Source organism: Bos indicus x Bos taurus, chromosome X (genome assembly GCF_003369695.1).
Source record: "Bos indicus x Bos taurus breed Angus x Brahman F1 hybrid chromosome X, Bos_hybrid_MaternalHap_v2.0, whole genome shotgun sequence".
NCBI lineage: Eukaryota > Metazoa > Chordata > Mammalia > Artiodactyla > Bovidae > Bos > Bos indicus x Bos taurus.
In genome coordinates, this window is record NC_040105.1 from 47,079,279 (window position 1) to 47,105,146 (window position 25,868).

At 39.3% G+C, this 25,868-nt stretch overlaps 1 protein-coding gene across 2 annotated transcripts in view; it reads right to left on the reverse strand.

The window, feature by feature from the left end:
• Positions 1-232: 232 nt before the first annotated feature.
• Positions 233-25,868, reverse strand: part of ZC4H2 (zinc finger C4H2-type containing) — a 75,845-nt gene continuing 50,209 nt past the window's right edge. The window contains exons 4-5 of one of the 2 annotated variants that reach the window (XM_027534266.1): positions 24,939-25,101; positions 233-1,676 (exon numbers count right to left, since the gene is read on the reverse strand). In XM_027534266.1, the coding sequence (XP_027390067.1) occupies positions 1,563-1,676; positions 24,939-25,101 (277 nt within the window). In that variant the 3' untranslated portion in view covers positions 233-1,562. The remainder of the gene's footprint in view (positions 1,677-24,938; positions 25,102-25,868) is intronic. The other variant, XM_027534267.1, reaches the window with a different exon arrangement.

A 25,868-nucleotide genomic window follows, 5' to 3' on the forward strand; every position in this document is an offset into this window, starting at 1 on the left:
TTGAAAATCAAATACAATCATTTATATAAACCATCTTACATAGAGACCTGACACAGAGTAGGCACTGAATAAGTGGAAATTATTATAAAAATAGGGTAAATTATTATGCAGTGATGTTCCTGGTTTTCTTATTTATAGTGTAGAATAAAAAAGAGTGAAGAAGTGCTACCCAGAAGGGGAAATGGCATTGCATCTTTTCTATTACCTGGCACTAGTAAGCACTGAGTCAGCATTTATTCCAATGAACAAATGTTTATTTAAAAGAATTTGTACAGACATAATGCTCTTACTTTCAAAGAGCAGAGGAACCTTCTATATATTATGAACACACAGACACTGTGGTAACTTAAAAATACAGTTAAGAAAGGAAGGAAAAATATCCTCCCCTCCCCAGCCATGGCCTGATACCTGAAGCCAACATTTTTTCATCAGTCCCCATCCCATCCCTTAAGTTTAAAAGGAAGAGCTGTAGGGCTTAGGGGAAACTGGAATCTTTTCTTCTCAGAGGGAAAGTCACCTGCACAATTCACCGGAAAGGGAGTCGCCAAAAGCTGACCTGAGCTGAAGCTGCCTTAGAGAAGAAAGCCGACCCAAGAGAGGGAGAGATGACTGAAGTAGATGTCTCACTTACCTGCATGGTAAGGTGACTGGCATTCACTTGAATCACAACCCATTACTCTGAACTCTAAGACACACCATTGGAGTAAAGTGTTAGAGTAATGGTTTTGAACAAAAAGTAACACAAATGTCATCCTGGAATCTCTCCAGCCTAATACAGCCCTGGTAGCAGAGCCCTCACTTAGGAAATGAATTAGGCAGGACTTGCAGAGTAGGTCTGGCTCCTTGATTTCACTGTGGGGAACATCTACTACTAATTTTCAAAAGCTAGGGTTATAATTGGAGAAAAGTCTACAGATTTTAGGGTCCTCAGACACATAACCTGGTACCTGAGAACTTTAGTATATTTGGGAAACTGTCAGGGTAGGGGGTAATGGGGTGGTAAACTCTAATAAAACAGCTAGGCCTCCCAAATTAATACAAAAAGGAGAGCTTGTCCAAGCCACCTCTGGGCCTTGAGGATGAGATGAGGGTGTGAGTGGGGAGATATATGCACCAAACCTACAGGAAAGTCCAGAAAAAAGAATGTTGTCCCTTCAGAGCCTAAGATAAAAGTACAGGGAGGGGGAACACTGGAACCTTCACCTGAAACAAGATATGGGACTACTCAGCCCTCAGGCCTTAGGCACTAGGCCTCAGAAGCAAGAGACAGAGAATCACATCTGGGATTTCTGCCCTTCCCTTGTTTCCTAACAAGGGCAGGGGTTAAAATGTGGCTGAGAGAGAAGGGACCTTCAGACACAACTGTCATTAGCACCTGAACAACATCTCTTCCTAAACCAGAAACTCTGACAGCAGAAAGAAATAAAAGCAAAGTGAGAGGGGGGTTGTGCTTCTATCACATTAAATAGAAGTGGGGAAGGGTTCTTTCACATGGAGACATCAATCACTCTGGGCAAGGGGAGGGGTCATGAGCTGCAGAGCTCTAAGTGTTCTCCCTCTCTTCATTCATCCTGCTTCCGTTTTGGCTTTTTGGGATTCCTGGACCGACTCTTGGCTTTGCACAGAGGGCATATAGGTGCATTCCGGTGAATTTGCTGATGACATGACAGGCAGGCCTGGTGGGAGACACAGACAAAGAAAGTTAGTGGTTGGATTCTTCCAGGCCATGGTTCATCCTTCTGATCTCCAGGGGCTCCAAAAGCAGTTACGATTTCCTGTTAGGAAGAAGCAGAAATCAATGAGTGAGACCCAAGTAGGGAGATCTGTGCTGGATGTAAGGGATGTAATGGATATAAGGGAGTGAGATTCAAAGAGGGGTATTTAGGAAGAATATCCAAAACTTGGCAATAAGGCAAAATGTGAATTGCATAGCCATTAAGCATTATACTGGAACATAGTCTATCAGGCCCACTCAAACATTATTTAATAGCAACAGTTAGAACTGGACATGGAACAACAGACTGGTTCCAAATAGGAAAAAGAGTACGTTAAGGCTGTATATTGTCACCCTGCTTATTTAACTTATATGCAGAGTACATCATGAGAAATGCTGGACTGGAAGAAGCACAAGCTGGAAGCAAGATTGCCAGGAGAAATATCAACAACCTCAGATATGCAGATAACACCACCCTTATGGCAGAAAGTGAAGAGGAACTAAAAAGCCTCTTGATGAAGGTGAAAGAGGAGAGTGAAAAAGTTGGCTTACAACTCAACATTCAGAAAACGAAGATCATGGCATCTGGTCCCATCACTTCATGGGAAATAGATGGGGAAACAGTGGAAACAGTGTGAGACTTTATTTTTGGGGGGCTCCAAAATCACTGCAGATGGTGACTGCAGCCATGAAATTAAAAGAGACTTACTCCTTGGAAGGAAAGTTATGACCAACCTAGATAGCATATTCAAAAGCAGAGACATTACTTTGCCAACAAAGGTCCGTCTAGTCAAGGCTATGGTTTTTCCAGTGGTCATGTATGGATGTGAGAGTTGGACTGTGAAGAAAGCTGAGTGCTGAAGAATTGATGCTTTTGAACTGTGGTGTTGGCGAAGACTCTTGAGAGTCCCTTGGACTTCAAGGAGATCCAACCAGTCCATTCTGAAGGAGATCAGCCCTGAGATTTCTTTGGAAGGAATGATGCTAAAGCTGAAACTCCAGTACTTTGGCCACCTCATGCAAAGAGTTGACTCATTGTAAAAGACTCTGATGCTGGGAGGGATTGGGGGCAGGAGAAGAAGTGGACGGCAGAGGATGAGATGGCTGGATGGCATCAGTGACTTGATGGACGTGAGTCTGAGTGAACTCTGGGAGTTGGTGATGGACAGGGAGGCCTGGAGGGCTGCAATTCATGGGGTCACAAAGAGTTGGACAGGACTGAGCGACTGAACTGAACTGAACTGAAATGAAGACAGGTATCAGTAAACTTTCTTTTGTAAAGGCCAAGATAATAAATATTTTAGACCTTCAAGTCATATGATTTTAATTGCAACTACTCAGCTCTAACTGTTTAACATAAAGGAAGATATAGACAATACATAAACAAACAGGCATGTGTGGGGGCCAAGAAAATTTTATTTACAAAGACAGGAAACAGGTCACACTTGGCTTGTGGGTTCTGGTTTGCTGACGCTTGCTCCGTTTGACGATTTGCTACTTCTTCTTTTTTTTTTTAATGAAGTATAGCTGATTTGTAATGTTGTGTTAATTTTTGGTATACAACAAAGTTATATATATATATGTGTATGTATATATGCATATATATATGTATGTGTGTGTGCATATATATATATATATGTGTGTGTGTGTGTGTATGAGTGTGTGTGTGTGTGTATTTCATGTTATTTTCCATTATGGTTTATTACAGGATATTGGATAGAGTTCCCTGTGCTATGCAGTATGACTTTGTTGTTTACCTATTTTATATACAGTAGTTTGTGTCTGCTAATCCCAAACTCTTAATTTATCCCTGCCCCATCCCCTTTCCACTTTGGTAACCATGATTTTGTTTTCTATGTCTACGTGTCTGTTTCTGTTTTGAAAGTAATTTCATTTGTTATCATATTTTAGATTCCACATATAAGTGATATCATATGGTATTTGTCTTTGTCTGACTTCACTTAGTATGTTAATCTCTAGGTCCATCCATGTGGCTGCAAGTAGCATTAATTTCAGTTCAGTTCAGTTGCTCAGTCGTGTCCAACTCTCTGTGACCCCATGGACTGCAGCATGCCAGGCTTCCCTGTCCATCACCAACTCCCGGAGCTTGCTCAAACTCATGTCCATCGAGTCAGTGATACCATCCAACCATTTCATCCTCTGTCGCCTCCCTTTTCTTCCTGCCTTGAATCTTTCCCAGCATCAGGGTCTTTTCCAATGAGTCAGTTCTTTGTATCAGGTGGCTGAAGGATTGGAATTTTAGCTTCAGCATCAGTCCTTCTAATGAATATTCAGGACTGATTTCCTTTATGATTGACTGGTTTGATCTCCTTGAAGTCCAAGTAGCATTACTTCTGGCTGATAGTATTCCACTGTATACATGTACCACATCTTCTTTATCTATTCATGTCGATGGACATCTAGGTTGCTTTCATGTCTTAGCTATTGTAAATAGTGCTGTCATTAACATTGTAGTGCATGCATCTTTTCGATTTAGAGTTTTCTCTGGATATATGCCCAGGAGTCATATTGCAGGATAATATGGTAACACAAATTTTAGCTTTTAAAGGAATTTCCATACTGTTCTACATAAAGGCTGTGCCAATTTACATTCCCACCAATATTTCAGGAGGGTTCCCTTTTCTCCACACATTCTTGAGCATTTGCTATCTGTAGAATTTTATTTTTATTTTTTTTTATTGAAGGATACTTGTTTTACAGAATTTTGTTTTCTGTCAAACCTCAACATGAATCAGCCATAAGTATACATATACCCCCTCCCTTTTGAACCTCCCTCACATCTCCCACCCCATCCCACAGCTCTAGACTGATACAGAGCCACTGTTTGAGTTTCCTGAGCCATAGAGCAAATTCTCATTGGCTATCTATTTTACATATGGTAATGTAAGTTTCCAGGTAACTCTTTCCACACATCTCTCTCTCTCCTCCCCTCTCCCCAAGTCCATAAGTCTATTCTCGATGTCTGTTTTTCCACTGTTGCCCTAAAAGTAAATTCTTCAGTGCCATTTTTTCTAGATTATATATATATGTTAGAATATGGAATTTATCTTTCTCTTTCTGACACACTTCACTCTGTATAATAGGTTCTAGGTTTATCCACCTCATCAGAACTGACTCAAATGTGTTCATTTTTATGGCTGGGTATTGTGTATATGTACTACAACTTATTTATCCATTCATCTATTGATGGCCATCTAGGTTGCTTCCAGGTTCTAGCTACTGCAAATAGTGCTGCAGTGAACAATGGTATACATGTGTCTTTTTCAATTTTTGTTTCATCAGGGCATATGCCTAGGAGTGGGATTGCTGGGTCATATGGTGGTTTTATTCCTAGTTTTTTAAGGAATCTCCATATCGTCTTCCATAGTGCCTGTACCAATTTACATTCCCACCAACAGTGCAAGAGCGTTCCCTTTTCTTCACACACTCTCCAGCATTTATTGTTTGTAGACTTTTTGATGATGGCTATTCTGACCGGTGTGAGGTGATATCTCATTGTAGTTTCGATTTGCATTTCTCTAATAATGAGCGATGTTGAGCATCTTTTCATGTGTTTGTTAGCCATCAGTATGTCTTCTTTGGAGAAATGTCTGTTTAGGTTTCTTGCTCACTTTTTGATTGGGTTGTTTGTTTTTCTGGCATTCAGTTGTATGAGCTGCTTGTATATTTTGGAAATAAATCTTTTGTCAGTTGTTTCATTTGCTATTATTTTCTCCAATTCTGAGGGCTGTCTTTTCACCTTGCTTATAGTTTCCTTTGCTATGAAAAGATTTTAAGTTTAATCAGGTATCACTTGTTTACTTTTATTTTTTCTTTCTGTTACTCTAAGAGGTGGTTTTTAGAGTAATGGAACCTCTTGAGAAACCTGTATGCAGGTCAGGAAGCAACAGTTAGAACTGGACATGTAACAACAGACTGGTTCCAAATAGGAAAAAGAGTATGTCAAGGCTGTATATTGTCACCTTGCTTATTTAACTTATATGCAGAGTATATCATGAGAAATGCTGGGCTGGAGGAAGCACAAGCTGAAATCAAGATTGGCAGAAGAAACATCAATAAGCTCAGATATGCAGATGACACCACCCTTATGGCAGGAAGTGAAGAAGAACTAAAGAGCCTCTTGATGAAATGAAAGAGGAGAGTGAAAAAGTTGGCCTAAAGCTCAATATTCAGAAAACTAAGATCATGGCATCCTTTCCCATCACTTCATGGGAAATAGATGGGGAAACAGTGGAAACAGTGGCTGACTTTATTTTTGTGGGCTCCAAAATCAGTTCAGATGGTGATTGCAACCATGAAATTAAAAGATGCTTGCTCCTTGGAAGGAAAGTTATGACCAACCTAGACAGCATATTAAGAAGCAGAGACATTACTTTGCCAACAAAGGTCCGTCTAGTAAAGGCTATGGTTTTTCCAGTAGTCATGTCTGGATGTGAGAGTTGGACTATAAAGAAAACTGAGCATTGAGTACTTGATGCTTTTGAACTGTGGTGTTGGAGAAGACTCTTGAGAGACCCTTGGACTGCAAGGAGATCCAACCAGTCCATCCTAAAGGAGATCAGTCCTGGGTGTTCATTGGAGGGACTGATGTTGAAGCTGAAACCCTAAAACTTTGGCCACCTGATGCGGAGAGCTGACTCATTTGGAAAGACCCTGATGCTGAGAAAGATTGAGGGTAGGAGGAGAAGGGGATGACAGAGGATGAGATGGTTTGATGGCACCACCGACACAATGGACATGGGTTTGGGTGTACTCTGGGTGTTGGTGATGGACAGGGTGTCCTGGCATGCTGCAATTCATGGGGTCACAAAGAGTCAGAAACGACTGACCGACTGAACTGAACTGAACTGAAGAGGTGATTCATAGAGGATCTTGCCTTGATTTATGTCATCGAGTGTTCTGCCTATATTTTCCTCTAGGATTTTTATAGTTTCTTGTCTTACATTTAGGTCTTTAATCCATTTTGAGTTTATCTTTGTGTATGGTGTTAGGAAGTGTTCTTCTTTTTTTAATTTAAATTTATTTATTTTAATTGGAGGCTAATTACTTTGCAATATTGTATTGGTTCTGCCACACATCAACATGAATCTGCTACAGGTGTACACATGTTCCCAATCCTGAACCCCCCTCCCACCTCCCTCCCCACACCATCCCTCTGGGTCATCCCAGTGCACCAGCCCCAAGCATCCTGTATCATTCTTTTATATGTAGCTGTCCAGTTTTCCAAGCACCATTTATTGAAGGGGTATTCTTTGCCCCATTGTGTTTTCTTGCCTCCTTTGTCAAAAATAAGGTACCCATAGGTGCATGGGTTTATTTCTGGGCTTTCAATCTTATTCAATTGGTCTATATTTCTGTTTTTGTGCCAGTAGCATACTGTCTTGATGACCATATCTTTGTAGTATAATCTGAAGTCAGGAAGGTTGATTCCCCCAGCTCCATTCTTCTTTCTTAAGACTAATTTGGCTATTCAGGGTCTTTTGTGTTTCCATATGAATTGTGAAATATTTTGTTATAGTTCTGTGAAAAGTGCCATTGGTCATTTGAGAGGGGAAACACTGAATCTGTAGATTGCATTTGGTAGTATAGTCATTTTCACAATATTGATTTTCCTACCCAGGAAAATGGAATATCTCTCTGTTTATGTCATCTTTGATTTCTTTCATTAGTGTCTTATAATTTTCTGCATACAGGTTTTTTTGTCTCCTTAGATAAGTTTATTCCTAGATATTTAATTCTTTTTGTTGCAATGGTGAATGGGATTGATTCCTAAGTTTCTCTTTCTGATTTTCCATTGTTAGTATATAGAAATGCAAGTGATTTCTGTGTATTGATTTCATATCCTGCAACTTTGCTAAATTCAGTGATTAGCGCTAGTAATTTTCTGATACTATCTTTAGGGTTTTCTATGTACAGTATCATGTTATCTGCATACAGTGAGAGCTTTATTTCTTCTTTTCTGATCTGGATTCCTTTTATTTCTTTTTCTTCTCTGATTACTGTAGCTAGGTCTTCCAGAACTATGTTGACCAATAATGTTGGAGTGGACACTCTTGTCTTGTCCCTGATCTTAGGGGGAATGCTTTCAGTTATTCACCATTGAGAATAATGTTTGCTGTAGGCTTATCAAAAATGGCCTTTACTGTGTTGAGGTAGGTTCCTTCTATGCCCAGCTTTTGAGGAGTTTTAATAACAAATGGGTGCTGAATTTTGTCAAAGGCTTTTTATTTATCTATTGAGATTATCATATGGTTTTTATCTTTCAACTTGTTAATATAGTATATAACACTGTTTGATTTACATATATTGAAGAATCCTTGCATTCCAGGAATAAACCCAACTTGATCATGGTGTTTGAAATTTTGATGTGCTGCTGAATTCTGTTTGCTAAAATTTTGTTGAGGATTTTTGCATCTATGTTCATCAGTGATATTGGCCTGTAGTTTTCTCTTTCTGTGGGATCTTTGTCTGGTTTTGGTATCAGGTTGATGATGGCCTCATACAATTAGTGTGGAAGTGTTCCTTGCTCTGCAATTTTTTGAAAGACCTTTAGAAAGATAGGCATTAGCTCTTCTCTAAATGTTTGATAGAAGTCTCTTGTGAAGCCATCTGGTCCTGGGCTTTTGTTTTCTGGGAGTTTTTTTTTTTTTTTTTTTTTTTTTTTATCACAGCTTCATTTTCAGTGCTTGTAATTGGGTTATTCATAATTTCTATTTCTTCCTGGTTCAGGCTTGGAAGGTTGAACTTTTCTAAGAACCTGTGCATTTCTCCCAGGTTATCCATTTTATTGCCATATAGTTGTTCATAATAGTTAGTCTGTTATAATTCTTTGTATTTCTGCATGGTTTGTTGTAACTGCTGCTTTTTCAATTCTAATTTTGTTGATTTGATTATTCTCTCTTTTTTCTTGATGAATCAGGCTAAAGGCTTGTCAATTTTGTTTTTCTTTTCAAAGAACCAGCTTTTAGTTTTATTAATCCTTATTATTGTTTTTCATTTCTTTTTCATTTATTTCTGCTTGGGTCTTTATGATTTCTTTCCTTCTAATAATTTTTTTTCTTCTTCTTCTTTTTCCAGTTGTTTTAGATGTAAAGTTACATTGTCTATTCAATGTTTTTTGTTTTGTTTTGTTTTGTTTTTTTTTTGGTTTGTTTGTTTGTTTCTTGAGGTAGGATTGTATTGCTATAAACTTTACTCTTAGAACTTCTTTTGCTTCATCCCATGGGTTTTGAATTGTTTGTTTGCATTGTCATTTGCTTCTAGAAATTTTTTTGATTCCCCTTTTGATTTCTTCAGTAAACTGTTGGTTATTTAGAAACGTGTTGTTTAATCTCCATGTGTTTGTGTTTCTTACAGTTTTTTTTTTTTTCTTGTAATTGATATCCACTCTCATAGCATTGTGGTCAGAGAAGATGCTTGATATGATTTCAATTTTCTTATTTACTGAGGCTTGATTTGTGACTCAAGATGTGGTCTATCCTGGGGAATGTTCCATGTGCACTTGAAAAGAAGTAGTATTCTTTTGCATTTGGATGGAATGTCCTGAAGATATCAATGAGATCTATCTCATCTAGTGTATCATATAAGACTTGAATTTCCTTATTAATTTTCTTTTTTCATGATCTGCCCATTGGTGTGAGTGGGGTGTTAAAGTCTCCTACTATTATTGTGTCACTGTCAATTTCTCCTTTTATGTCTGTTAGTGTTTAATTTTGTATGTATTGGGGTGCTTCTATTTTGGATGCATGCTGCTGCTGCTGTTGCTAAGTCACTTCAGTCATGTCCGACTCTGTGCAACCCCATAGATGGCAGCCCACCAGCCTCCCCCGTCTCTGGGATTCTCCAGGCAAGAACACTGGAGTGGGTTGCCATTTCCTTCTCCAGTGCATGAAAATGAAAAGTGAAAGTGAGGTCACTAAGTCGTGTCCGATTCTTTGCTACCCCATGGACTGCAGCCTACCAGGCTCCTCTGTCCATGGATTTTCCAGGCAACAGTACTGGAGTGGGGTGCCATTGCCTTCTCCGTTTGGATGCATAGATATTTACAATTGTTTTGTCTTCCTTTTGGATTGATCCCTTGATCATTATGTAGTGTTTTTCCTTAATTCTTGTAATCTTCTTTATTTTGAGGTCTATTTTGTCTGATATGAGGATTGCTATTCCAGCTTTCTTTTGCTTCCCATTTGCATGAAATATATTTTCCCATCATCTCACTTTCAGTCTATATGTGTCTTTAGGTCTCAAGTGGGTTTTTTGTAGACAGTATATATATATGGGTCTTGTTTTTTTTTTTTTTTAATCCATTCAGTCAGTCTGTGTCTTTGGTAAAGAATTTAATCTATTTACATTTGAAGTAATTATTGATATATATGTTCCCATTGCCATTTTCTTAATTGTTTGGGGTCGATTTTGTAGATATTTCTACTCCCCGTGTATTTCTTGGCTATATAATTCCCTTTAACATTTCTTGTAAACCTGGTTTGGTGGTACTGAATTCTCATAACTTTTGCTTATCTGAAAACCTTTTTACTTCTCCATCAATTTTTAAAAATTAATTAATTAATTTTAATTGGAGGATAATTATTTTAAAATATTGTAGCGGTTTTTGCCATACATTGACATGAATCAGCCATGGGTGTATATTTGTTCCCCATCCTAAATTCCCTCCCACTTCTCTCCCCATCCCATCCCTCAGGCTCATCCCAGTGCACCAGCCCTGAGCACCCTGTCTCATGCATCAAACCTGGACTGGATATCAATTTCACATATGATAATATACATGTTTCATTGCTATTCTCTCAAATCATCCCACCCTCGCCTTCTCCCACAGAGTCCAAAATACTGTTCTCTACATCTGAGTCTCTTTTGCTGTCTTGCATATAGGGTCATCATTACCATCTTTCTAAATTCCATATATATGCATTAATATACTGTATTGGTGTTTTTCTTTCAGACTTACTTCACTATATATGTCAGACTTCCCTGGTGGCTCAGATGGTAAAAGCATTTGCCAACAATGCAGGAGACCTGGGTTCGATCCCTGGGTTTGGAAGATCCCCCCTAGAGAAGGAAACAGCAACCCACTGAAGTATTCTTGTCTGGAAAATCCCATGGACAGAGGAGCCTGGTAGGCTACAGTCCATGGGGTCACAAAGAGTCTGATACGACTGGGCGACTTCACTCACTATGTATAATAGGCTCCAGTTTCATCCAACTCATTAGAACTGATTCGAATGCATTATTTTTTAATAGCTGAGTAATATTCCATTACTGGCGAGCTGGCGGCTTGCTCTCCGCCACCGTGTTCCTTCGACTGAGCCTCCCCTGAGCCCCCAGCCCCGGGATCGCAACACCCTAAGGAGGTAGCCTAGGTGAGGGGGCCAGGGTTGTGGAGCCCTAAGCCCCCGGCTGCCTGATGGAGACCAAGTTGGAAATGCTGCCGCCCCAGATGGCCATAGCAAAGGCAAGCAGTTGCTGCGTGCATGCAGGAGGGCTGAGAGGACCTACTCCATGTTCAAGGTCAGGAGGGGCGGATGTCAGGAGATACCCTTTGTCCAAGGTAAGGAGCAGCAGCTGTGCTTTGCTGGAACAGCTGTGAAGAGATACCCCACGTCCAAGGTAAGAGAAACCCAAGTAAGACAGTAGGTGTTGAAAGAGGCATCAGAGGGCAGACACTAAGCCATAATCACAGAAAACTAGTCAATCTGGTCACACGGACCACAGCCTTGTCTAACTCAGTGAAACTAAGCCATGCCGTGTGGGGCCACCCAAGATGGGAGGGTCATGGTGGAGAGGTCTGAAAGAAAGTGGTCACTGGAGAAGGGAATGGCAAAGCATTTCAGTATACTTGCCTTGACAACCCCATGAACAGTATGAAAAGGCAAAATGATAGGATACTGAAAGAGGAACTCCCCAGGTTGGTAGGTGCCCAATATGCTACTGGAGATCAGTGGAGAAATAACTCCAGAAAGAATAAAGGGATGGAGCCAAAGCAAAAACAATACCCAGTTGTGGATGTATTTGGTGGTAGAAGCAAGGTCTGATGCTGTAAAGAGCAATATTGCATAGGAACCTGAAATGTTAGGTCCATGAATCAAGGCAAACTGGAAGTAGTCAAACAGGAGATGGAAAGAATGAACGTTGACATTCTAGGAATCAGCAAACTAAAATGGACTTGAATGGGTGAATTTAATTCAGATGACCATTATATCTACTACTGCAGGCAGGAATCCCTTAGAAGAAATGGAGTAGCCATCATGGTCAACAAGAGTCTGAAATGCAGTACTTGGATGCAATCTCAAAAACGACAGAATGATCTCTGTTCATTTCCAAGGCAAACCACTCAATATCACAGTAATCGAAGTCTATGCTCCAACCAGTAACACTGAAGAAGCTGAAGTTGAACGGTTCTATGAAGACCTGAAAGACCTTTTAGAACTAACACCCAAAAAAGATGTTCTTTTCATTATAGCAGACTGGAATGCAAAAGTAGGAAGTTATGAAACACCTGCAGTAATAGGCCAATTTGGCCTTGGAATACGGAATGAAGCAGGGCAAAAGCTAATAGAGTTTTGACAAGAGAATGCACTGGTCATAGCACACACTCTCTTCCAACAACACAAGAGAAGACTTTACACATGTACATCATCAGACAGTCAACACTGAAGTCAGACTGATTATATTCTTTGTAGCCAAGATGGAGAAGCTCTATACCGTCAGCAAAAACAAGACCGGGAGCTGACTGTGGCTCAGATCATGAGCTCCTTATTGCCAAATTCAGAATTAAATTGAAGAAAGTAGGGAAAACTACTAGACCATTCAGGTATGACCTAAATCAAATCCCTTATAATTATACAGTGGAAGTGAGAAATAGATTTAAGGGACTAGATCTGATAGACAGAGTACCTGATGAACTATGCAGAGGTTTGTGATATTGTACAGGAGACAGAGATCAAGACCATCCACAGGGAAAAGAAATGCAAAAAAGCAAAATGGCTGTCTGGGAGGCCTTACAAATAGCTGTGAAAAGAAGAGCAGTGAAAAGCAAAGGAGAAAAGGAGAGATATAAGCATCTGAATGCAGAGTTCCAAAGAATAGCAAGAAGAGATAAGAAAGCCTTCTAAGCGATCAATGCAAAGAAATAGAGGAAAACAACAGAATGGGAAAGACTAGAGATCTCTTCAAGAAAATAAGAGACACTAAGGGAATATTTCATGCAAAGATAGGATCGGTAAAGGACAGAAATGGTATGAACCTAACAGAAGCAGAAGATATTAAGAAGTGGCAAGAATACACAGAAGAACTGTACAAAAAGAGCTTCACAACCCAGATAATCACGATGGTGTGATCACTCACCTAGAGCCAGACATCCTGAAATGTGATGTCAAGTGGGCATTAGAAAGCATCACTGTGAACAAAGCTAGTGGAGGTGATGGAATTCCAGTTGAGCTCTTCCAAATCCTGAAAGATGATGCTGTGAAAGTGCTGCACTCAATATGCCCACAAATTTGGAGAACTCAGCAGTGGTCACAGGACTGGAAAAGGTCAGTTTTCATTCCAATCCCAAAGAAAGGCAATGCCAAAGAATGCTCAAACTACCGCACAATTGCACTCATCTCACACGCTAGTAAAGTAATGCTCAAAATTCTCCAAGCCAGGCTTCAGCAATTCGTGAACTGTTAACTTCCAGATGTTCAAGCCGGTTTTAGAAAAAGCAGAAGACTCAGAGATCAAATTGCCAACATCTGCTGGATTATGGAAAAAGGAACAGAGTTCCAGAAAAACATCTATTTCTGCTTTATTGACTATGCCAAAGGTTTGATTGTGTGGATCACAGTAAACTGTGGAGAGTTCTGAAAGAGATGGGAATATCAGACCAGCCAACCTGCCTCTTGAGAAACCTGTATGCAGGTCAGGAAGCAACAGTTAGAACTGGGCATGGAACAACAGACTGGTTCCAAATAGGAAAACGAATACATCAAGACTGTATATTGTCACCCTGCTTATTTAACTTCTATGCAGAGTACATCATGAGAAATGCTGGGCTGGAAGAAGCACAAGCTGGAATCAAGATTGCCAGCAGAAATATCAATAACCTTAGATATGCAGATGTCACCACCCTTACCGCAGAAAGTGAAGAGGAACTAAAAAGCCTCTTGATGAAAGTGAAAGAGGAAAGTGAAAAAGTTGGCTTAAAACTCAATTTTCAGAAAACTAACATCATGGAATCTGGTCCCATCACTTCATGGGAAATAGATGGAGAAACAATGGAAACCGTGTCAGACTTTATTTTGGGGGGCTCCAAAATCAGTGCAGATGGTGATTGCAGCCATGAAATTAAAAGATGCTTAGTCTTTGGAAGGAACGTTATGACCAACCTAGATAGCATATTCAAAAGCTGAGATATTACTTTGCCAATCAAGGTCCATCTGGTCAAGGCTATGGTTTTTTCCAGTGGTCATGTATGGATGTGAAAGTTGGACTGTGAAGAAACCTGAGCACAGAAGAATTGATGCTTCTGAACTGTGGTGTTGGAGAAGACTCTTAGGAGTCCCTTGGACCACAAGGAGATCCAACCAGTCTCTTCTAAAGGAGATCAGTCCTGCGTGTTCTTAGGAAGGACTGATGGTAGAGCTGAAACTCCAATACTTCGGCCACCTCATGGAAAGAGTTGACTCATTGGAAGATTCTGATTCTGGGGGGGATTAGGGGCAAGAGGAGAAGGGGACAACAGAAGATAAGATGGCTGGATGTCATCACTGACTTGATGGACATGAGTTTGGGTGAACTCCGGAAGTTGGTGATGAACAAGGAGTCCTGGTGGGCTGCTGTCTATGGGGTCACACAGAGTCGGACACAACTGACGCGTCTTAGCAGCAGCAGCAGCAGCAGCAGCCAATGGACATCTAGGTTGCTTCCATGTCCCGACTGTTGAAAACAGTGCTGTGATGAACATTGGGGAACACGTGCCTCTTTTAATTCTCGTTTTCCCAGTGTGTATGCCCAGCAGTGGGATTGCTGGGTAGTATGGCAGTTCTACTTCTAGTTTTTTAAGGAATCTCCACATTGTTCTTCATAGTGGCTGTACTAGTTTGCATTCCCATCAATAGTGTAAGAGGGTTCCCTTTTCTCCACACCCTCTCCAGTATTTATTTTTTGTAGACTTTTTGATAGCAGCCATTCTGTCTAGCCTGAGATGGTACCTCATTGAGGTTTTGATTTGCATTTCTCTAATAATGAGTGATGTTGAGCATCTTTTCATGTGTTGTTTGTCATCTGTATGTCTTCTTTGGAGACATGTCTATTTAGTTCTTTGGCCCATTTTTGATTGGGTCATGTATTTTTGTGGAATTGAGCTTCAGGAGTTTCTTGTATTTTTTTTTTTTTTTTTTTGAGATTAATTTGTCAGTTGCTTCATTTGCTATTCTGAAGGCTGTCTTTTCACCTTGCATATAGTTTCCTTCATTGTGCAAAAGTTTTTAAATTTAATTAGGTCTCATTTGTATATTTTTGCTTTTATTTCCATTACTCTGGGAGGTTGGTCATAGAGGATCCTGCTGTGGTTTATGTCAGAGAGTGTTTTGCCTATCTTTTCCTCTAGGAGTTTTATAGTTTCCGGTCTTACATTTAGATCTTTAATCCATTTTGAGTTTATTTTTGTGTATGGTGTTAGAAAGTGTTTTTTTTTTTTTTTTTTTTTTAGCATCTACTTCTGCTTTATTGACTATGCCAAAGCCTTTGACTGTGTGGATCACAACAAACTGTGGAAAATTCTTTTTTTTTTTTTTTTTTTCTTAATTTTATCCTGAACCCTCCTGCCTCCTCCCTCCGCATACCATCCCTCTGGGTCGTCCCAGTGCACCAGCCCCAAGCATCCAGCATCATGCATTGAACCTGGACTGGCATCTCGTTTCATACATGACATTTCATATGTTTCAATGCCATTCTCCCAAATCTTCCCACCCTCTCCCTCTCCCACAGAGTCCATAAGACTGTTCTATACATCAGTGTCTCTTTTGCTGTCTTGTATACAGAGTTATCGTTACCATCTTTCTAAATTCCATATATATGCATTAGTATACTGTACTGGTGTTTTTCCTTCTGGCTTACTTCACTCTGTATAATAGGCTCGGTTTCATCCACCTCATTAGAACTGATTCAAATGTATTCTTTTTAATGGCTGAGTAATACTCCATTGTGTATATGTACCACAGCTTTCTTATCCATTCATCTGCTGATGGACATCTAGGTTGCTTCCATGTCCTGGCTATTATAAACAGTGCTGCGATGAACATTGGGGTACACGTGTCTCTTTCCCTTCTGGTTTCCTCAGTGTGTATGCCCAGCAGTGGGATTGCTGGATCACCATATACAAAAATAAACTCAAAATGGATTAAAGATCTCAACGTAAGACCAGAAACTATAAAACTCCTAGAGGAGAACATAGGCAAAACACTCTCTGACATACATCACAGCAGGATCCTCTATGACCCACCTCCCAGAATATTGGAAATAAAAGCAAAAATAAACAAATGGGACCTAATTAAACTTAAAAGCTTCTGCACATCAAAGGAAACTATTAGCAAGGTGAAAAGACAGCCTTCAGAATGGGAGAAAATAATAGCAAATGAAGCAACCGACAAACAACTAATCTCAAAAATATACAAGCAACTCCTATAGCTCAACTCCAGAAAAATAAATGACCCAATCAAAAAATGGGCCAAAGATCTAAATAGACATTTCTCCAAAGAAGACATACAGATGGCTAACAAACACATGAAAAGATGCTCAACATCACTCATTATCAGAGAAATGCAAATCAAAACCACTATGAGGTACCATTTCACACCAGTCAGAATGGCTGCTTTCAAAAAGTCTACAAATAATAAATGCTGGAGAGGGTGTGGAGAAAAGGGAACCCTCTTACACTGTTGGTGGGAATGCAAACTAGTACAGCCACTATGGAGAACAGTGTGGAGATTCCTTAAAAAACTGGAAATAGAAAGTGTTCTATTTTCATTTTTTTACAAGTGGTTGACCACTTTTCCCAGCACCACTTGTTAAAGAGATTGCTGTTGCTCCATTTTGTGTTCTTGCCTCCTTTGTCGAAGATAAGGTGTCCATAGGTGTGTGGATTTATCTCTGGGCTTTCTATTTTGTTTCATTGATCTATATTTCTGTCTTTGTGCCAGTACCATACTGTCTTGATGACTGCAGATTTGTAGGATAGTCTGAAGTCAGACAAGCTGATTCCTCCAGTTCCATTCTTGTCTGTCAAGATTGCTTTGGCCATTTGAGGTTTTTTGTATTTCCATACAAATTGTGAAATTGCTTGTTCTAGTTCTCTGAAAAATATCGTTGGTAAAAAAAAATATATATATATCGTTGGTAGCTTGACAGAGATTCAACTGAATCTATAGATTGCTTTGGGTAGTATACTCATTTTCACTATATTGATTCTTTCAATCTATGAACATGGTATATTTATCCATCTATTTGTGTCCTCTTTGATTTATTTCAGCAGTGTTTATAGTTTTCTATATATAGGTCTTTTTTTTTCTTTAGGTAGATTTATTCCTAGGTATTTTATTCTTTTCGTTGCAATGACGAATGGAATTGTTTCCTTAATTTTTTTTGTGTTATCTCATTGTTAGTATACAGGAATGCAAGGGATTTATGTGTGTTAATTTTACATCCTGCACCTTTACTATATTCATTAATTAGCTCTAGTAATTCTCTGGTGGAGTCTTTAGGGGTTTCTATATAGAGGATCATGTCATCTGCAAATGGTGAGAGTTTTACTTCTTCTTTTCCAATCTGGATTCCTTTTATTTCTTTTTCTTCTCTGATTCCTGTGGCTAAAACTTCCAAAACTATGTTGAATAGTAGTGCTGAGAGTGGGTGCCCTTATTTTGTTTCTGACTTTAGGGGAAATGCTTTTAACTTTTCACCATTGAGGATAATGTTTGCTGTGGATTTATCATATATGGCTTTTATTATGTTGAGGTATGTTCCTTCTATTCCTGCTTTCTGGAGGGTTTTTTTCCTTTTATCATAAATGGATATTGAATTGTGCCAAAGGCTTTCTCTGCATTTATTGAGATAATCATATGGTTTTTATTCATTCAATTTGTTAATGTGGTGTATCACATTGATTGATTTGTGAATATTGAAGAATCCTTGCATCCCTGGGATGAAACCCATTTGGTCATGATGTATGATCTTTTTTATATGTTGTTGGATACTGTTTGCTAGACTTTTGTTAAGGATTTTTGCATCTATGTTCATCAGTGGTATTGGCCTGTAGTTTTCTTTTTTTGTGGCATCTTTGTCAGGTTTTGGTATTAGGGTGATGGTGGCTTCATAGAATGAGTTTGGAAGTTTACCTTCCTCTGCAATTTTCTGGAAGACTTTGAGTTGGATAGGTGTTAGCTCTTCTCTCAATTTTTGGTAGAATTCAGCTGTGAAGCCGTCTGGTCCCGGGCTTTTGTTTGTTGGAAGATTTCTAATTACAGTTTTGATTTCCATGCTTGTGATGTCTCTGTTAAAATTTTCTATTTCTTCCTGGTTCAGTTTTGGAAAGTTATACTTTTCTAAGAATTTGTCCATTTCTTCTAAGTTGTCCATTTTATTGGCATATAGTTGCTGATAGTAGTCTCTTATGATCTGTTGCATTTCTATGCTGCTGTTGTGATTTCTCCATTTTTATTTCTAATTTTGTTGCTTTGATTCTTTTTCCTTTTTTTTCTTGATGAGTCTGGCTAATGGTTTGTCAATTTTATTTATCTTCTTAAAGAACCAGCTTTTACCTTTGTTGATTTTTGCTATGGTCTCCTTTATTTCTTTTTCATTTATTTCTGCCCTCATTTTTATTATTTCTTTCCTTCTAGTAACCCTGGCGTTCTTCATTTCTTCTTTTTCTAGTTGATTTAGGTGTAGAGTTAGGTTATTTACATGATTTTTATCTTGTTCCTTGAGGTAAGCTTGTATTGCTATGAATCTTCCCCTTAGCACTGCTTTTACTGAATCCCATAGGTTTTGGATTGTCGTGTTTTCATTCATTTCTATGCATATTTTGATTTCTTTTTTTAATTTCTTCTGTGATTTGTTGGTTATTCAGAAGCATGTTGTTTAGCCTCCATATGTTTGTAAACAGTTGTTTTTTTTTTTTCCTGTAGTTGACATCTAATCTTACCACATTGTGATCAGAAAAGAGGCTGGAAATGATTTTTTTTTTTTTTTTCAATTTATGAAGACTAGATTTATGGCCCAGGATGTGATCTATCCTGAAGAATGTTCCGTTTGCACACGAAAAAAAGGTGAAATCCATTCTTTTGGGGCTGAAATTTCCTATAGATACCAATTAGGTCTAAGTGCTTCATTGTATCATTTACAGTTTGTGTTTCCTTGCTAATTTTCTGTTTAGTTGATCTGTCCGTATGTGTGAGTGGGGTATTAAAGTCTTCCACTACTATTGTGTTACTGTTATTTTCCCCTTTCATATTTGTTAGCATTTGCCTTACATATTGCAGTGATCCTATTTTGGGTGCATATATATTCATAATTGTTATATCTTCTTAGAGTGATCCTTTGATCATCATGTAGTGTCCTTCTTTGTCTCTTTTCACAGCCTTTATTTCAAAGTCTATTTTATCTGATATGAGTATTGCTACTCCTGCTTTCTTTTGGTCTCCATTTGTGTTAAACATCTTTTCCCAGCCCTTCTTTCAGTCTGTATGTGTCCCTAGGTTTGAGGTCAGTCTCTTGTAGACAGCATATATAGGGGTCTTGTTTTTGTATCCATTCAGCCAGTCCTTGTCTTTTGGTTGGGGCATTGAACCCATTTACATTTAAGGTAATTATTGATAAGTATGATCCCATTGCCATTTACTTTGTTGTTTGGGGTTCGAGTTTATACACCTTTCCTCTGTTTCCTGTCTAGAGAAGATCCTTTAGCATTTGTTGAAGAGCTGGTTTGGTGGTGCTGAGTTCTCTCAGCTTTTGCTTTTCTGTAAAGCTTTTGATTTCTCCTTCATATTTGAATGAGATCCTTGCTGGGTACAGTAATCTGGGTTGTAGGTTTTCCTCTTTCATCACTTTAAGTATGTCCTGCCATTCCCTTCTAGCCTGAAGAGTTTCTATTGAAAGATCAGCTGTTATCCTTATGGGAATCCTCTGGTGTGTTATTTGTTGCTTTTCCCTTGCTGCTTTTAATAGTTGCTCTTTGTGTTTCATCTTTTTAAATTTTAATAGTTGCTCTTTGTGTTTCATCTTTTTAAATTTTATTAATAAGTTTCTTAGGGTGTTTTGCCCTGGGTTTATCCTGTTTGGGACTCTCTGGGTTTCTTGGGCTTGGGTGGCTTCTTGCTTCTCCATTTTAGGGAAGTTTTCAACTATTATCTCCTCAAGTATTTTCTCATGGCCTTTCTTTTTGTCTTCTCCTGGGACTCCTATGATTCGAATTTTGGGACGTTTAACATTGTCCCAGAAATCTCTGAGGTTGTCTTCATTTCTTTTGATTCTTTTTTCCTCTGTGCTTCATTTATTTCCAGCATTCTATCTTCCACCTCACTTATCCTATCTTCTGCCTTAGTTATTCTACTGTTGGTTCCTTGCAGAGTGCTTTTGATTTCAGTTATTGTGTTATTCATTATTTATTGACTCTTTTATTTCTTCTAGGTCCTTATTAAACATTTCTTGCATCTTCTAAATCCTTGTTTCCAGGCTATTTATCTGTAACTGAATTTTGTTTTGAAGATTTTGGATCATTTTTACTATCATTATTCTGAATTCTTTTTCAGGTAGACTCCCTATCTCCTCCTCTTTTGTTTCATTTGTTGGGCATTTGTCATGTTTCTTTCCCTGATGAATATTTCTCTGTATTTTCATCTTGTTTAGATTGCTGTGTTTGTGGTGGCCTTTATGTATGCTGGAAGTCTGTGGTTCCTCTTGTAGAGGTTACTTCCTGTGAGTGGGGTTGGACGAGTGGCTTGCCAGGTTTTCCTGGTTAGGGGAGCCTGCATTGGTGTTCTGGTTGGTGGAGCTGAATCTATTCTCTATGGAGTGCAGTGAAGTGTCCACTAGTGAGTTTTTATGTCTGTGGGTTTGGTGTGTCTTTTGGCTGCCTGTATTTTAATGTTGAGGGTTATGTTCCTGGATTCTTGGAGAATTAGCTTGGTATGTCTTGCTCTGAAACTTGTTGGCTCTTGGGTGTAGCCTGGTTCCAGTGTAAGTATAAGGCTTTTGGATTAGCTCTTGTTGATTAATATTCCCTGGAGTCAGGAGTTTTCTGGTGTTCTCAAGTTTTGGATTTAAGCCACCTGGCTCTGGCTTTCAGTCTTATTCTTAGAGTAGCCTCTAGACTTCTCCATCCATACAGCACTGATGATAAAACATCTCCTTTCGAAGAGAATGGGCCGCCTTTCTGGGTGCCTGTTGTCCTTTGCCAGCGTTCAGAAGTGGTTTTGTGGAATTTGCTCAGGGTTCATATGATCTTTTGATGATTTTGTCAGGGAGAAAGTGATCTTCCCATCCTATTCCTCTGCCATCTTAGGACTGCCCCTGGATGGGATCCATAGCACAATGGAGATGACAAAGGGAAGATTAGTGAACTTGAAAACAGAGCAATAGAGACTATATAATCCAACCTTTTGGGCTTCCTTGGTAGCTCAGCTGGAAAAATCCTCCTGAAATGCTGGAGACCCTGGTTCAATTCCTGGGTCAGGAAGATCTGCCGGAAAAGGAATAGGCTAACCACTCCAGTATTCTTGGGCTTCCCTGGTGGCTCAACTGGTAAAGAATATGCCTGTAATGAGGGAGATCTCCCTGGGAGGGAGAAGATCAGCTCTTCCCAGCCACGCCCACTGGTGCTGCAGCCTGGAGCCTCTCCATCAATTTTGAATGAGATTCTTGCCAGGTACTATAATCTTGGTATATATTTTTCTGTTTCAATACTTTAAATATATCCTGCCATTCCCTTCTGGCCTGCAGAGTTTCACTTGAAAGACCAGCTATTAAGTATATGGGGTTTCCCTTGTATGTTACTTGTTGCTTCTCCCTTGCTGCATTTAATATTCTTTCTGTGTGTTTAGTCTTTGTCAGTTTGATTAGTATGCATCTTGGCATGTTTCTCCTTGGGTTTATCCTTTATGGGACTCTTTGTGCCTCTTAGACTTGATTGACTATTTTCTTTTCTATGTTGGGGAAATTTTCAACTATAATCTCTTCAAAAATTTTCGCATACCCTTTCTTCTTCTGGGATCCCTATAATTCGAATTTGGTGCATTTGATAATGTCCCAGAAATCTCTGAGACTATCCTCAGTTCTTTTCATTCTTTTTACTTTATTCTGCTTTTCAGAGGTTATCTCCACCATTTTATCTCCACCATTGAGCTCACTGATTCGCTTTTCTGCTTCAGATATTCTGCTATTGATTCCTTCTATTTTTAATTTCAGTAGTAGTGTTGTATGTCTCTGTGTGTTTATTCTTTAATTCTTCTAGGTCTTTATTAATTGATTCTTGAATTTTCTCCATTCTGTTTTCAAGGTTTTTGATCATCTTTACTACCATTATTCTGAATTATTTTTCAGGTAATTTGCCTATTTCCTCTTCATTTATTTGGACTTCTGTGTTTCTAGTTTGTTCCTTCATTGTGTAGTATTTCTCTGTCTTTTCATTATTTTTTTTTTTTTAACTTATTGTGTTTGAGGTCTCCTTTCTTTCTCCTTTTTTTTTTAAAATTTTATTTTATTTTTAAACTTTACAATATTGTATTAGTTTTGCCAAATATTGAAATGAATCCACCACAGGTATACCCGCGTTCCCCATCCTGAACCCTCCTCCCTCCTCCCTCCCCTACCCTCCCTCTGGGTCGTCCCAGTGCACCAGCCCCAAGCATCCAGTACCGTGCATCGAACCTGGACTGGCGACTCGTTTCATACATGATATTATACATGTTTCAATGCTATTCTCCCAAATCTCCCCACCCTCTCCCTCTCCCACAGAGTCCATAAGACTGATCTATACATCAGTGTCTCTTTTGCTGTCTCGTACACAGGGTTATTGTTACCATCTTTCTAAATTCCATATATATGCATTAGTATACTGTATTGGTGTTTTTCTTTCTGACTTACTTTACTCTGTATAATAGGTTCCAGTTTCATCCATCTCATTAGAACTGATTCAAATGTATTTTTTTAATGGCTGAGTAATACTCCATTGTGTATATGTACCACAGCTTTCTTATCCATTCATCTGCTGATGGGCATCTAGGTTGCTTCCATGTCCTGGCTATTATAAACAGTGCTGCGATGAACATTGGGGTACACGTGTCTCTTTCCCTTCTTTCTCATTTTCTTTGAATTCTTTCTTCCTTTTTGTGTCTGTCCTCCTAAAGTTTGTCCAGTGGTTTGTGTAAGCTTCATATAGGGTGATATTGGTGCTGAATTTTTGTTTGTATTTTTTTTCCTGTGATGGACAAGGCTGAGTGAGGTGGTGATCCTGTCCGCTGATGATTGGGTTTGTATTTTTGTTTTGTTTGTTATTTAGATGAGGCATCCTGCACAGGGTGCTACTGCTGGTTGAGTGATGCTCGGTCTTGTATTCAAGTGGTTTCCTTTGTGTGAGTTCTCACTATTTGATACTCCCTCATGTTAGTTCTCTGGTAGTCTAGGATGTTGGATTCAGTACTCCCACTCCAAAAGCTCAGCGCTTGATCTCTCCCCAAAGACCAGCCTAGGTCTAATCTACCAAGAGGAATTTCACCCAAAATGAAAGGGCCTTTACTTGAGTTCCAAAAGCCAGTGTGCAAGAACACAGTGGAGATCTCTGACTCAGTGGAACCTCAGTATTGCCTGCCACGTGGACAGGCCTCCTTGGATTGCAACAGATAATTAGAAGGTCTGTCTTTGGCAGTGGTCAGCAGAACCCTTGTAGAATTTTTAATGATGGTCACTCTGGCCAGTATGTGGTGATGCCTCATTGTAGTTTTTATTTGCATTTCTCTAATAATTAGTGATGTTGAGCATCTTTTCATGTGCCTATTGGCCTATGTGCCTATTGGTATATTTTCTTTGGAGAAATGTCTATTGAGGTCTTCTGCCCATTTCTTGATGGGATTGCTTGTTGTTTTGTTGTTGATTTTATGAGCTATTTTTATATTTTGGGTATTAAGCCTTTGTCCCATCATTTGCAGATATTTCCTTCCAGTTCATGTTGTTGCTTTTCATTTTTGTTTGTGGTTTCCTTTGTGGTGCAATAGCTTATAAGTTTGATTAGGTCCCATTTGTTTATTTTTGCTTTTACTTTTATTGCCTTGGGAGACTGACCTAAGAAAACAATGGCATGACTTATGTCAGAGAATATTTTGCCTATCTTCTCATCTAGCAGTTGTATGGTATCATGCCTTATATCTAAGTCTTTAAGCCATTTTGAGTTTACTTTTGTGTGTGGTGTGAGGGAGTATTCTAATTTCATTCTTTTACATGTAGCTGTCCAGCTTTCCCAGCACCACTTGCTGAAGAGACTGTCTTTTCTCCATTGTGTAGTCTTGCCTTCTTGTTGAAGACATTGAACGTAGGTATGAGGGTTTACTTCTGGGCTCTCTATTCTGTTTAATTGAGTATAAATACTGTTCCATTACATAGTATACTATTTGACTATTTACTATTGATCAAGGTCCAGATTCTTGGCCTTAATGTTCACAAGGCAAAAAAGTTTTTTGCCCAGTATAGATGCAAATTATGTGTGTTTCATAGAAAAGGTAATCACAAAGATTACAGTTTTATTGCTCTATAGGGCAGTAACCATTTCTGGATTTAACACTGCAAACTTATTTCAGCATTCCTTTCCTTTCCTGACTATATAATTATCTGTTCCTCTAAGGCTTCTGGAACCCTAGATTTGTAATGCTGCTTGTTCCCTCATTAGTGATATACACTCACTATATATTTTCTAAGTCATGTTTCTAGCTTTTTGAAAATTATACTTTAGCAGAGCCCACTGACATTCCCCCATTCTAACTCTTCTGGGAATACAAGGCAAGACCAGTGGGTCTCCTCTAGCATGCACGACCCTTTCTTCTGTGTCCCAAACAAAAGCTGTTTTAGAAAGACCCCAAATAAGACCAAAGCCCCAGACCCAACCTTCTGTGGGGCTGCTTGAGGATACCTTGCTTCCTCCACAGTCAATACACAGCTCACTCACCTTCATAGGTGGGGGCTGCTGCCTGAAGGTGGCTGTCTGTCGAGTGTCCTGCTTCCTAGCCACTTGGAGTTGTTGGGCAGCAGCGGCTGCGGCGGCCAAGGATTCAGGGATCGGGGGCTCCTGAGGCTCTGTCTGCCACTCTGCTTTCTGTTTCTCAAAGTAACTTTGGAGAAAAGAGACACTAGCTGGATCATTCTGAAAGCAAGGATAATCTTACCCCTCTTAAGGACTCCATGCTACAGAATAAAGAGGGTTGGGCTGTGGCTCACTGTAGAAAGTTCCTGCACTCTCTCCAGCACAAGGTTCTTCTCCATGCATACTAAGCCCACTGTCTGTTGGGAAAGGTAATCTTCCTGATCCTTGGCTCTGACAGACTCAGGAAAATCAAGAAATCACAGGGCTATCTAAGTTCTCAAAGGGCATTTGCCTACCCTCCATCCCAAGTTCCTCTGCAGCATTCCTATTAAGTGTCCTCAGGCCTCTGCTGACATACCTGTAGGAATAAGAAGCTCATCACTTCCACAGGCAACCTGCTCTACCTTAAGGAAGTTTGCTTCCTTCTACTGAATTGAACTTTATTTCTCTTTAAAGTAAGCCTAATTCTTAACTCTGAATCTTAAGATAAAGTTCTAAGCTAGTCCCTGGAGGCCATGAAAGCTCACCCTTCTGTATTTTCAAAGGTTTCTGGACACCTCTTATAGACCTTGACTTGACTTCTAGATCTTAAGAGTCACAGACACACAGACACATAAAGCCATAGACATAGTCCTATATTCTCAAAATTGCACAAAGAACTTTGAAAGCCGTCTAGTAATTCTAGTCTAATCATCTAACAGCCCAACACAGAGACTTACCCAAGGTAATGCAATAAGTCAGCCATTGACTGGCCTGGGGCTATGACAGGCTTTATGTGTGTATATATACATATGT